The sequence below is a fragment of the Bactrocera tryoni genome, unplaced genomic scaffold (assembly GCF_016617805.1).
Source record: "Bactrocera tryoni isolate S06 unplaced genomic scaffold, CSIRO_BtryS06_freeze2 scaffold_27, whole genome shotgun sequence".
NCBI lineage: Eukaryota > Metazoa > Arthropoda > Insecta > Diptera > Tephritidae > Bactrocera > Bactrocera tryoni.
Genome location: NW_024395993.1, coordinates 35,427 through 48,622, shown reverse-complemented (window position 1 = coordinate 48,622; position 13,196 = coordinate 35,427). Strand labels below are relative to the sequence as shown.

Below are 13,196 nucleotides of genomic sequence, written 5' to 3'. Positions count from 1 at the left end.
AGTAATAATTTATTATACTGAACAAAATAAAAATAATTGAAAAGATATGTATGTAAATTAAACCTACTAAGGACTGTCGGATTGACAGTCACTCGGATTTCAACTCGTCTTGCCCTGCTCATTTATAACCGTTAGGTGAACAAAACTATTACTATACTCTGTAGTAACATATTGCGAGAGTATAACAATTTGGGATAGAAAGCAAAATGTAATAATGAAGCTACGTAAAGTTCTGACCTACATACATATATACAAGTTAATAAGACACCAAGTGTGGTTGTAATCTATTCACGGTTTCGGCTAATAACGAATATTGAAAACATCCGCAAAATTTGTAATACCATATAAATTTAGTAACTTATGACAGTTTATATTTATATGTATGTACTCAAATACTGTATATTCAACTGATGAGTTTTGTTCTGAAGTTAAAAATTTTTAGACTGCTTTAGAACTTTTCCCGCTTTCGAACGGATGATTCCTCCTTTATCATACTAGACGACAACGAGTAGACGATAGAATGTTCAGATGCAGTTCTGATGACGTAATATGCGAATGTACATAAGTTTATAATAGCTTTATATTATTACAGCAAGTGAAAAAACTGTATTAAAAATTAATTATGTATATCGAAATGAGGTTAACTCATTGATAAAAATGCTTAATTCCAATTGTTATATTTATGTTTTCATTATTTTTTTGTTGTTGAATTTAAATGTTTATTCTTTTTTAGCAATACAGTTTGTGCTGAGTGATGAATTTACTCACCTGCGTCCTGAACAAAGGCAGGCGCTTTTGCATGAGGGAACAGGCGCTAGGGTCATTTCGGCATACGTTGAAATAATTTTCGATAATAGCGATAATCGAGTTCCTGTAAGTATACATAATTTTTAGACTATTTTGAAATGGAATAATTAAATTTAACATACGCCATTATTTGTGTATTTCGAGCATGATATATTAGTATGTGAGTTGATGTCACTGATTTTGTCTCGAATAGAAAAACTGTTAGAAGCTTGATTCACATTTTATTAAATAAAGCTTCGAAACTCATTTTATTAAGTATATGGGAGTTAAAAAAAACTGAACCGACTCTCTCAGTTGCTAATACTGAACAATTTTATGTCCGACACGATCCGACATGAAAATAGATTAAATATTTAGATCTAAAATGATACTTATTTTTCAACAAAAAATGATCATTTTTATGATCATTTAAAATAAATGTTTTAACTACAAATGAGGTAAACTTAAAAATTTTGCAAAAGTAACTGGAAGATACACTGAAAAAATGAATGGTTTAGTTTCTAGAAAATATGTCATATAATTAATAAAAAATGATTTTGTAATAGCCTTAAATGAGCGATTCACGATTAATGTCTTCAGTTGACTCAAAACGGTTTTCCTGGCCAGACGTCACGGCGCGATATTGGTTAAAAATTTGGCGAAAAACGTACGAAGCATCAATTCAGTATGCGACGGTGCATTAACTTTGCCATGATATTCGGCCGATTAATCGCCTGTTTCCGGGTCGTAAGAATAGATCCAAGAGTCATTGACAGTAATAATACGTTTCATGAAATCGTGGATGGTAGTTGTAAAGGATTGTTTCACAGACGTTAACGCAACGCCGTTTTTCGAAAAAGTTTAGTGTTACTTTTCTTAGGCTCAAATAATCTTTCAAAATGATTTTCGTTGATCCTTCCGATATTCCAACGATGCCGATGTCCCCGACTGTTAATCGTCGATTCTTAAGCATCAATTGCTCGAGACAAGCAATTATTACCGAAGGCCCTTTCCAACATTCTGAACAACGACGGGCAGAATGCAGGTCGCAATTTCTATCTGAAACAAAAAATTTATATAGATTCATATTTTTTAATAACATATCTTCTAGTTAAACTAAGAATGTTCTAAAAAAAGCGTAAAATACTATAATTTTTTAAAACTTGAAAAAAAATTGGGTTTTTGCCAAACATTTTCCACTTTATGTTGTTTAAAAATATGTTCAAACATGACTTTTCTTAGTTTTTTTAGTTTAAATAGAAGATAGTTTAATGGCAAAGGTAATAAATTTTGCCCCAATTCGATCCGACGTTTAGTTTTTTTTCTATCTTGCCCGCCAATTCAGTAAAATCGTAAAAATGAAAAACCGAGAAATCGCGCGTCAAAGTTTTCGCTTTCCTTCTAGCTTCGAAAATATTTCGAATTTCCATCTATAACTTTGGATACATATTCTTAGTTATTTTCAAAGAGATTTAAGCCAAAAAAATCGATTTTTTGAAGCTTCTAAATCAGGTTCCCCCCTTAAGGAAGTAGTCTGGTAACTTGGGTTTAAAAAAACGAAATTTTTTTTTGCCTAATTTGAAAGTACAATCTCTTGAGAATATACTCTGACAGACAGAAATTCGAAATATTTCGGGAGTTATAACGAGTTTCCTAGAGTGCCTCGGAGTCCTTTCTCTCAGAGTTGTTGAACTTTTTCTCAAAACATTGTTTTTCTGGTCGGCCCGGGTCCTAACTTTTTTTCTACTGAACCGATTGCTTTCAAATTTTAACCGGCTGTTTTACACACTTATAGTTCTCGTCGGTACAAACGAGAATTTTTTTCACCCATAACTTTTTATTTTACAACCTTTTCTTTGCTAAAATAAAACGAGTTTTTTTTTTTTTCAAAGTCCACCATTTTGTTATTTACTCTTGAAATTTAACTTCAGTAGTTCCGACCAGAATGACATATCTACAGATTAAGAATAATCAAGAATAATTGGCACAGTCATTAAATTTGTGAGTTATGTTATAGAAATTCCGAGAGAATCCTTTTCTAAGTAAGAGAATGCCTTGTACAGGTGCCTTCCAAAGTAAACAGGACTTTTTGGATCTAGCGCCTCCTGGTGGCGCCATCTATGTATATGACGACTGGTACGTTAGAATCTGCCATCTTTATCGATTGTCCAGTAAGAATTTCATGACATTTCATCGATTGGAAGTGAAGTTGTTACGTTTTAAGTGTCAGTATGTTTGTGTTATCAATGCGAAAATGAGCTTCGAACAAAGAGCCAACATTAAATTTTGATTTGAAATTGGTAAAAATTTTACTGAAACGTTTCAATTGATGAACCAGTTTATGGCGATGATTGCCTATTAGCAGAGTGCACGAGTGGTTTCAACGTTATAAATGACGATCAAAATGTGGGCCAATCAAAATTCGTGATCATCGGAAATTTCATCGAAACTGTGCGTGAATTCATCAAAAATAAGCCGAAATCATCATTGAAATTCATGGAAATGGAATTGAACATCTCCAAAAGATCGATTTTTCACATTTTGACCGAACATTCGACGTGTTCGGCCCGAATATCGCGAAGATGAAAGTTGGCGTTTGTTGCACGATAATGCGCCGTCTCATCGATCGACGCCTGTGACCGATTATTTGACCAAAACTCATATTTTAACCATTAACCACTCCCCGTATTCACCTGATATGGCACCGTGCGACTTCTTCCTTTTCGGAAAAATGCAATTGCCCACGAAAGGAAAGCAGTTATGCAGACGTGGAGGCCATTCAAAAGGCTTGCACCGGCATACACTCGTTCGACATGCTATTGGTTGGTGCAAGAAGCTGTATTGAAGCAGAAGGATACTATGTATTTTGAATAAAATAAATTGATTTTGCCGAAAAAACCATTTGTTCGGTTTTTTTTAAGTCCTGTTTACTTTGGAACGCACTGTGTATGTCAAAAATATGTTTAATAATAATCAACAATAATTTCTTTAGCCTCCGTATAGCTAATATAAAATTTTTCGAACTCCCAATTAACTTTATAGTACTTCATATATCGGCAAATACGAGTATGTAAATTATTTTAATAAAATTGAGGGAGCGTGTTTTTCTAATAGCCGTGCATCTTTGTGCCTAATATGGTAAACTTGCCTCGACTCCATACAACATACAAACCTTATAAACCTGAAGGTATTTCCCTCTTTTGGATGCTGACAATTTGCAAGAGTACGAAATGTTCGGTTATTCTTTCCTTAATTGTTGTTTTTGCATTTTAAACTTAAGGATACAAGGAAGAAATACATGTGAAAAACTTGAATTTAATTGCTGAACGTAGACTTCATTAACTATGTGTATATCTTATTTGACGGTGATTTCTATAAATTTTTTGCTGACCGCAAATAAAATATAGTAATAAAACAAAAAGAGTATATGACCTTCCAAATAAAGCCCTTATTGATTGAGTGTTGCCAAACAACTTTTTTTTTCGTATTATGGTTTCCAACTCTGTGTCAGTAGGATTGACTAGAGTATTAAAAGTTTCAAACTGCTAACAAACAGTTGTAGTTAAACATTAATGAATTTATTTAGGAAAAACATTACTAGAAAATAGATAAAAATAACTATTTTATTTATAATAAGAACAATTTGTTCAGCTGCCGGTAGTGTTTCGAACATAAAGAGTCGATACGATCTACTACCCCTAGGAATATACTTTTAAAGTAAAATTGAATTTTTGAAACGTTTTGCTGCTCCTGTTCAGTCATGGGTCTTTTGCGGTGTCCACAGTGTACAAATTAATACAATACACATTCGTTAAAAGCCATTTAATTGCCAAACAAATTTTGGCTTACTTGGTGAAAGGAAGTTCGAATGGATTTCTGTGATTACGAAGCTTTTTCCTTATGCGCAGCACATCAGTTTCGATCCCAACATTTTTGTCATTGTAATTTAAATCAAATTTAATATTCATTTTAATTACTATTCACATTTTTTTTTGTGAAATTGCATTGTTTTAATTGTTGGCGTTACGAATCAAACTTTGACTGAAAATAATTTGCAAATCGTAATATCAAAAAGAGTTGAGTTAGTTACAACATTTCTTAGTGATCTCTGCTCCTTTTCTTGTTCTTTTCGGTGGCAATTTATTGCTCTCAGTTCATTTGCTGCCAGTTTTCAGTTAGTTTATTTTAGTTTTATTTATTATGGTAAAACTTCGCTTTTTGTATTCAATTCTTTAAGTATATTAAATTTTATTTTTTTTGTTTTAGATAGACAAAGAAGAAATATACCTTCGAAGAGTGATTGGTTCTAAAAAAGATCAGTACTTTTTAAACAAAAAAGTAGTTCCCAGAACAGAAGTTGTGAACTTACTCGAATCTGCTGGATTTTCGAACTCTAATCCATATTATATTGTCAAGCAAGGGAAAATCAATCAAATGGCTACAGCAGCTGATTCATATAGATTAAAATTACTGCGCGAAGTAGCTGGCACTCGAGTATATGACGAACGAAAAGAAGAGTCGCTAAATATTTTGCGTGAAACTGAAGGCAAACTTGAAAAAATTTCAGAGTATCTCAGAACAATTGAAGAACGATTGAAAACATTAGAAGAAGAGAAGGAAGAGTTGAAGGAATATCAAAAATGGGATAAAGCAAGGCGTTTGCTGGAGTATATAATACACGAAACTGAATTAAAGGAAACCAAAAAGGCATTGGATGATTTGAATGAACAAAAGAAATCATCGGTCGATAAGAAAAAAATTTATAACGTCGAAATTCAGAAGGCTCAAGAAAACATAAAAGAAATTCAGAAGCGTTTAAAAGATGCAAAAAAAGACGTTATCTCAACGAAAGAAGAACGATCTGTGTTGTTGACAGAACAGCAACAACTGCTACGTGAAAAAACAAAGCTTGATCTTATTATAATCGATCTTAATGATGAAGTTCAAGGGGACAACAAATCCAAAGAAAGAGCCGATCTAGAGTTAAAAAAATTAAAAATAACTATAGCAGAAAAAGAGCGAGAGTTGGATGATGTTAAACCAAAATACGAAGCTATGAAGCGTAAAGAAGAAGAATGTTCGCGAGAGTTATCCCTTAAGGAGCAAAAAAGAAATGAGTTATATGCCAAGCAAGGGCGGGGGTCCCAGTTTTCCTCAAGAGAAGAAAGAGATAAATGGATTTTAAATGAATTAAAATCTCTAAGTAAGCAAATAAGAGATAAAATTAATCACAACTCGAAATTGATGGAAGATTTAAAAAAAGATAGCAATGCTGAAGCAGATCTAAACAAAAAAATTGAAGAGCATTCTAACGAACTTGAACAACTGCGACTTCAAATTGATGATCACAACAAAAAATACTATGAATTGAAAAAAACCAAAGATCATTATCAAGCAATGAGGAATGAATTATGGAGAAAAGAAACACAAATGACGCAACAACTGCAAACACACAAGGAAGAATTATCTAAAACTGACCAAGCACTCAGAAGTATGGCAGGTAAACCAATATTAAACGGTCGAGATTCTGTTCGCAAAGTATTGGATAATTTTTTTGAGCGTGGCTCTCCTTTTGATGACATTGCCAAATCTTATTATGGACCAGTTATTGAAAATTTCAGTTGTGATAAGACAATATATACAGCTGTTGAAGTGACCGCTGGCAATAGATTATTTCATCATATTGTTGAGTCAGACAAAGTCGGAACTCAAATTTTAAAAGAAATGAACAAACTTAAGCTACCTGGAGAAGTTACATTTATGCCCCTAAATCGACTGCAAGTAAAAATACATGATTATCCGGATGATCCAGATTCCATTCCCATGCTCTCAAAGCTTAAATACGACGAACAGCATGACAAAGCTTTGAGATATATATTTGGAAAAACTTTAATATGCCGAAATTTAGAAAGAGCAACGGAATTAGCTAAAAGCACTGGATTAGATTGTGTTACTTTGGATGGCGATCAGGTATCCTCTAAAGGATCTCTAACAGGTGGCTATTTTAATACATCTCGATCACGCCTTGAAATACAGAAAAAACGGTCCGAATATACACAACAAATACGAGACTTTGAAAAAGAGTTAAGTAAACTAAGAAATGAAATCAAACAAACAGAAAATAATATAAATTCAGTCGTGTCGGAAATGCAGAAAACAGAAACAAAACAAGGAAAAACTAAAGATATTTTTGAAAAACTCCAAGGTGAAATTCGTTTGATGAAAGAAGAATTACTAAGGATTGAAAAATATAGATCAACCAGGGAAAGATCTGCTACTCAATGTAAAGCTAGCTTAGAAGCAATGAATAGCACAAAAGCTGGGTTGGAAGCTGAGCTTAAGCAAGAACTCTTATCCAGTTTGTCGGTACAAGATCAACGAGAAATAGATCAACTTAATGATGACATCAGGAAATTAAATCAGGAGAATAAAGAAGCTTTCACACAAAGAATGCAATTAGAAGTTGTAAAAAATAAGCTAGACAACCTATTAACCAACAATCTATTTCGAAGACGAGATGAATTAATTACAGCACTACAAGAAATATCTGTTGAAGATCGAAAACGAAAGCTCTTGAATTGTAAAAATGATTTAATATCTGCAGAAAAAAGGATTAAGAAAGTCAATGTTGATCTGGAGGATATTGAAAAGAGGTATAGTATATTCATATTTGCAACTATCATGCATATTCCTAGTACTAATTATGTAGCTACTCTGAAGTTCATTAACATATGTATATTTCAAAACCAAATGAATTTTCATCAATGTCGCTAATTTTATTCACATTTTACTTGTATCGTGGTAGCTACTGTATTATGACAATATTACTTCTTCCATTTCATTTTCGGCTTCAAATAACTACTTTTATTTGCCGTTTCGTTCTTTAGATTATGTCATAATTTCGATTACTTTTCCTCTTAACTACGGAACTTCGTCTTTTTAATGTGAATTCAGCTTTACTTAATTAGGTGAAGAAAGATGATGAAAATTTTTAGCATAACAAATTTTAGATGGGATGATTGAAGTCAGTTTAAATGAAATTAACATGCTAAAAACTAAATTGGGTATAGATTTAGATATCACCGTGCTTTAGGACTTCTTATATATCTATATATCAGAGTTAAGTTATTTTTTTAGGTAACCATAAGCGTTTCCATTCTCGCTTTGACCTTCAGATCACTTCTTAGAAACTCCTGAAAAAATTGGTTGCAAGTCCATGACAAGGCTTTCAAAGAAAGGCCATTGACATTATATCAAAGACTTCAGAAACATTGTTTTTAAATGGTATTCGTTGTAGTAATTATGCCTTAATTAAAGAACATCTCTGGAACTAGTTAGTTATTTACGTGCCTTCATCTCTTTTGTAAACTATTGAAATGGCAATAAAATCAATAACGAATGTTATATTAAATACATTAGATTAGATTATATTAGATTATATTATTACATGAGGATTGCACCGCGACCTTAGGTCTATTGTGCCTCCCTTAAATCACAAAGACTCACCCAGCCCCAATATATTGATAAAGTGAAATATTCTGCTGGTTGCTGGTGAAGCGATGCGATCCCTTTTTGGAAACATGGATCCAAGAGCCTTAATACTGCGTCTACAGACTGCTGTGCAGTTGCTTAGCAGGCGTTCTGGTTCTGGTTCAGGTTCCCTGTCGCAGAACCGGCAGTTTACGCAAGAAGATAAGCCTATGTTGTGTAAATGCCTTCAGCTTGCAGTGGCCACGGGCAGATTTCTTTATATTACTATTTATTCAATCACATTGATAATTTATAAATATAATGTGTCGTTTGAAAATTGTTATTTTCAGAGTTCAACAAGCAGTTCATCTACAAAAAACGCTACAACTTGAGCTAGAAAATTGTATGCGGAAAGAAAAAGAAGCAGAGGAAAAAATAAATGAGGATGCAAAGAAAATGGAGAAATGGACGTCGAAAGAAATTTTGCTTAATCAAAAACTTGACGAATGTGCAGAAAAAATTGCAAGTTTAGGTGCTTTACCTCAAGTTGATGGTGTTTATAGTAAAATGTCATTAAAATCTCTGTTTAAAGAACTAGAAAAAGCAAATCAGCATCTTAAGAAATATAACCACGTGAACAAAAAAGCTTTAGATCAATTTCTAAGTTTTTCAGAGCAAAAAGAAAAATTATATAAACGAAAGGATGAATTGGATATAGGAGATCAAAAGATTCGTGAACTAATGCAGACGCTTGAAATGCAAAAAGTTGAAGCCATTCAGTTTACCTTTAAGCAGGTTGCCCAAAATTTTACTAAAGTATTTAAGAAATTGGTGCCACAAGGGGCAGGTTACTTGATACTAAAAACTAAGGACAGTGACGATGAAAGAGATGATAAAGAAGTAGCGAATTCTGATGCCTTTACTGGAATTGGTATTCGAGTCTCCTTCACAGGAGTGGACGCTGAAATGCGAGAAATGAATCAATTATCTGGAGGTCAGAAATCATTGGTTGCACTGGCATTGATATTTGCAATTCAAAAATGTGATCCAGCGCCTTTTTATTTATTTGATGAAATTGATCAGGTAATTAACTGTTATTAACATGATAGCTCAACTGATATTTTAAATGCTTGCATAGTTAGTTAACAGGCACGTTTCTTAAGCAATATAAATTTAAGCTCGGTTGCGGCCGAACATTTTATAAACGAAGTTTGTAAGGGTCAATGGCGCGGTACAAGTTTGAAGTGTGCAAAATATTATTTAAAATAAGTAAGTTAGGTCGATTTCACACATTATAGAGATGAAGCTAGAAAAATTGATATGGAGCTGGTGGTTTGTGAGGTATGTTATATGGCACCTATTAGTGGGTTGAAAAGTCTAAACCGTAAATGCCACTCCATACTTAGATGTTTTTTTTACCAAATTACAGTTTTTTTTATCCTAACTTGTGGCTTAGTTACTGAACTTTATAATTTGTCTATTAACGGCAGTTTGTTACCGTCAGAGTGCCAGGCCATATGTTCACCAGGTTTTATCAAGATTTCTAAATTTTTACTATATATTCCTACGTACGGACATAAGTATGGACGGACAGACATCAGGAATTCAACTTGACATCTAAATAATTTTTATATATATAAATCTAATAATACCTATGTATATATATTTTTGTAACTTGAGTATAAGTGTTAGGGGTTTCAAACAATTTCTGTGCTCAGTACAGTTTATGCATGACTTTACTTGAATATAACTCTTCATGCTTACAAAAATAAAACCTAGAAACAATAATGTAAGTATTTTTAGGTCAATATTGTTGTCAGATTATATTAAGAATAATTTCTCTCTTTTAAGTTTGAAGTGCTTTGAAAGCGTTGTTACAGAATATTATAGTTTTGTTCACCTAACGGTTGTACGTATCGCATAAAAGCAAACGAGGTATGTAGATATAGGGTTATATATGTATATATAAATGATCAGGGTGACGAGAAAAGTTGACATCCGGTTGAACTATGAAATTGTCTGCCCGTAGTCGAAAAGCAAGCTGTAACGACTGAGTAAAAATTGAGATATCTTGATGAAACTTGGTATGCAGGTTCCTTCGTACAAAAAAATTCGAGTTCGTAGATGGGCGGAATCAGACCACTGCCACACCCACAAATCGCCGTTAACGGAAAATGTATAAAGTGTCATAACTAAGCAATAAATTAAGATATAAAACTGTAATTTGGCACAGGGGATAGCAGTAGCAAGGGGCATCTGTGGATACAAAATTTTGAAAAATTGGGAATGGCCCGCCCTCTAATATGTTTAATGTGCATATCTCCTAAGCTACTAAAGCTACAACAACCAATTTCGCCCAAGATGAATATTATAAGAACTCTTACCGATAGTGTGAAAATGGATGAAATCGGATGAAACCCCCGCTGCTTTTCCATATAACGGTACTGTTCAAAACTACTGAAAGCGCGATAAATCGATAACTATATGCCCCAGAAGCGTACAAATTTTCCGCCGAGATGAAATGTTAAGGCTTTATAAGACCTTGGTAAAAATTGCATGATGGGCGTGCACCGCTCACTTTTTGGTGAAATCCCATATCTCGGGACTCGGCCAACAGATTTCGATTACATTTGGAATGTGGCATGATGAAATGAGCGATTATGTACGTATCACCTAAACAACTGAAGCTAAACAACGAATTACGCTTAGAGCAAATATAACAAGAACTCCTACCAACAGTGTGCAAATCGATGAAATTGGATGATAACTCAGTCCATTACCACTATAACGGTACAGTTAAAAATTACTAAAAGCGCGATAAATCAATAGGTAAACACGCCAGAGACATTATATTTTCCGAGATGGTATGAGAGGCCTTCATAGGAGTCGAAGTTAAAATTTGACAATGGTCGTGGCCTTCTTTAAGTGAAATCACAAGCCTTAGGACTTCCTCGACCAATTTCAACCAAAGTCGGTACATAAAGTTCCTCTAACATTCCTATGTTACGGTGTGAAAAGGAGCGAAATCGGGCTACAATCACACCTACATACTTCCCATATAACACAATTTTAATTTTCGTTTGATTATTTCACTTTCTGGTATATAAATCAAGAAGCAAATAACGAGAAAAACTTTACTTTAAATTTTTTGAGGAAGAATCTGTTTCAAATTGTACGCATATATTCAAATGATTCCGACAAACATGAATTTTGAACAAATGCTTATGATTTGAAATATAATTTTTGTATTTATGAGTTGTAATTAATTTTGACTTAGAGAGATAAAAACCCTGTGTCCTTATCTTGGTTCTCAGCTACCTCGCCACCAATTTTCAGCCAAATCGGCTCATCCGTTCTTGAGTTATAAATGGTGTAACTAACACAGCTTTCTTTTATGTTATATATATAGATACTAGCTGACCCCGCAGGCGTTGTCTTGCGTGAAATTATGTGTTTTAAAATGAAAAAAAAAGTTGAATTCACTATATTTTGTGTTCAAATCATTTATTTGCGATTTTTCTAGATTTTTTGCAATGAAGCGCAGCTTGATAAACAACATTTTTTGGTTTCTTTTCCGGTGCGTAAAAGTATAGAGAAGATGGGTTTCGAACTTATGAACACGCCACGTATAGCAGGCCGTGTGAAAAACATGGTATTTCTTGATTTATGCCACACACTTTTAGCGACTATCCTTGTGTAATCAACAGGACACAAGGATAGTCGGATTTCAAATGCAATTGTCCCTGAAAACTGTGAAGGTTTGAACTGAAATGGTAAATCATTGGAACTCAAAGGAATTCGTAGAATCAAGCATTCGGCCCCCTTGTATTCGATAGCTGCGTCACAATCAGTTGGGTTCCATTACACAGTTTCGGCGCATGAAGATTGCGAAACATAATAATGACAGATCCAACTTTGAGACGCAAATGATGCGGCGGCATATCAAGCCTCTCCAAAGAATTTAGAAATTCCACTGGATAATTCACGGCTTCGTCTTCATTGTCAAGATGATCGGAATTTGCCCATTTCCAATTTTTAGCGAATACGATGTAAAATGTCTTCAGAAATGTAATTTTTGTATTTTTGTTGGTGTTGATACTGGTGCCAAGATAGACGAAATTACCTACGGCTACCTACCTAACTTATGACGATCAATAGGAGGCAAGTCGTGAGTGCGCCGACTGTTTGTTTGATGACAGGAGTTTTTCGTCTAGACCTCGTTCACAACGAAATCCATATGCTTCGCTTCCTTATCCAGTCTAACAAAAAGCAAAACTAACGGTGCGGTTGTTGAGGCCAATAACATCAATATCATCGGGATATGCCAGCAGGTGAACACTCTTATAGAAGATTTTACCTTCTCTATTTAGCTCTGCAGCTGATATTTTATAGCACAAACTTATTAATTATTAAAGAAACAGCTGCTGATTATAATGTATGGTATTTACATAATATCTACTACTTGCTTGGTTGGTTGACATTAACAGATTTCCGCACACAACCAATGCTTGGTTTGGTTTTAAATATACTTATATAATAATATTTCTTAGACATTTGGACGTAATTATACAAAAAATACGCTTCATTGTTTTTTTCTTTTATTTTTTAGGCACTTGATGCTCAACATAGAAAAGCCGTGGCGGATATGATACACGAATTAAGTGATCAGGCTCAATTTATAACTACTACATTTAGACCAGAGCTACTTGAAAATGCCCATAAGTTTTATGGAGTTCGATTTAGAAACAAGGTCAGCCATATAGATTGCGTTACCAAGGAACAAGCAAAAGATTTTGTCGAGGATGATAACACCCATGCATAGATTTTGTGAATTACTCGTTTTATCAATAAAATACTACCATTTAAGTATAATTGAAAGCTAGCATGTAGTATCTTAAAGTTTTTTTTTAATATTTGGATTACTTATTTGAACATTTAAG

The 13,196-nt window shown here is 33.7% G+C and overlaps 1 protein-coding gene across 1 annotated transcript; it reads left to right on the top strand.

Moving 5' to 3' along the window:
• Window positions 1-727: 727 nt before the first annotated feature.
• Window positions 728-13,148, top strand: LOC120781096 (structural maintenance of chromosomes protein 3). Its single transcript, XM_040113238.1, has 4 exons — window positions 728-873; window positions 5,053-7,439; window positions 8,607-9,339; window positions 12,866-13,148. The coding sequence occupies exons 2-4, from the start codon at window positions 5,221-5,223 to the stop codon at window positions 13,076-13,078; spliced, it is 3,165 nt and encodes a 1,054-aa protein (XP_039969172.1). The 5' UTR covers window positions 728-873; window positions 5,053-5,220; the 3' UTR covers window positions 13,079-13,148.
• Window positions 13,149-13,196: the final 48 nt, after the last annotated feature.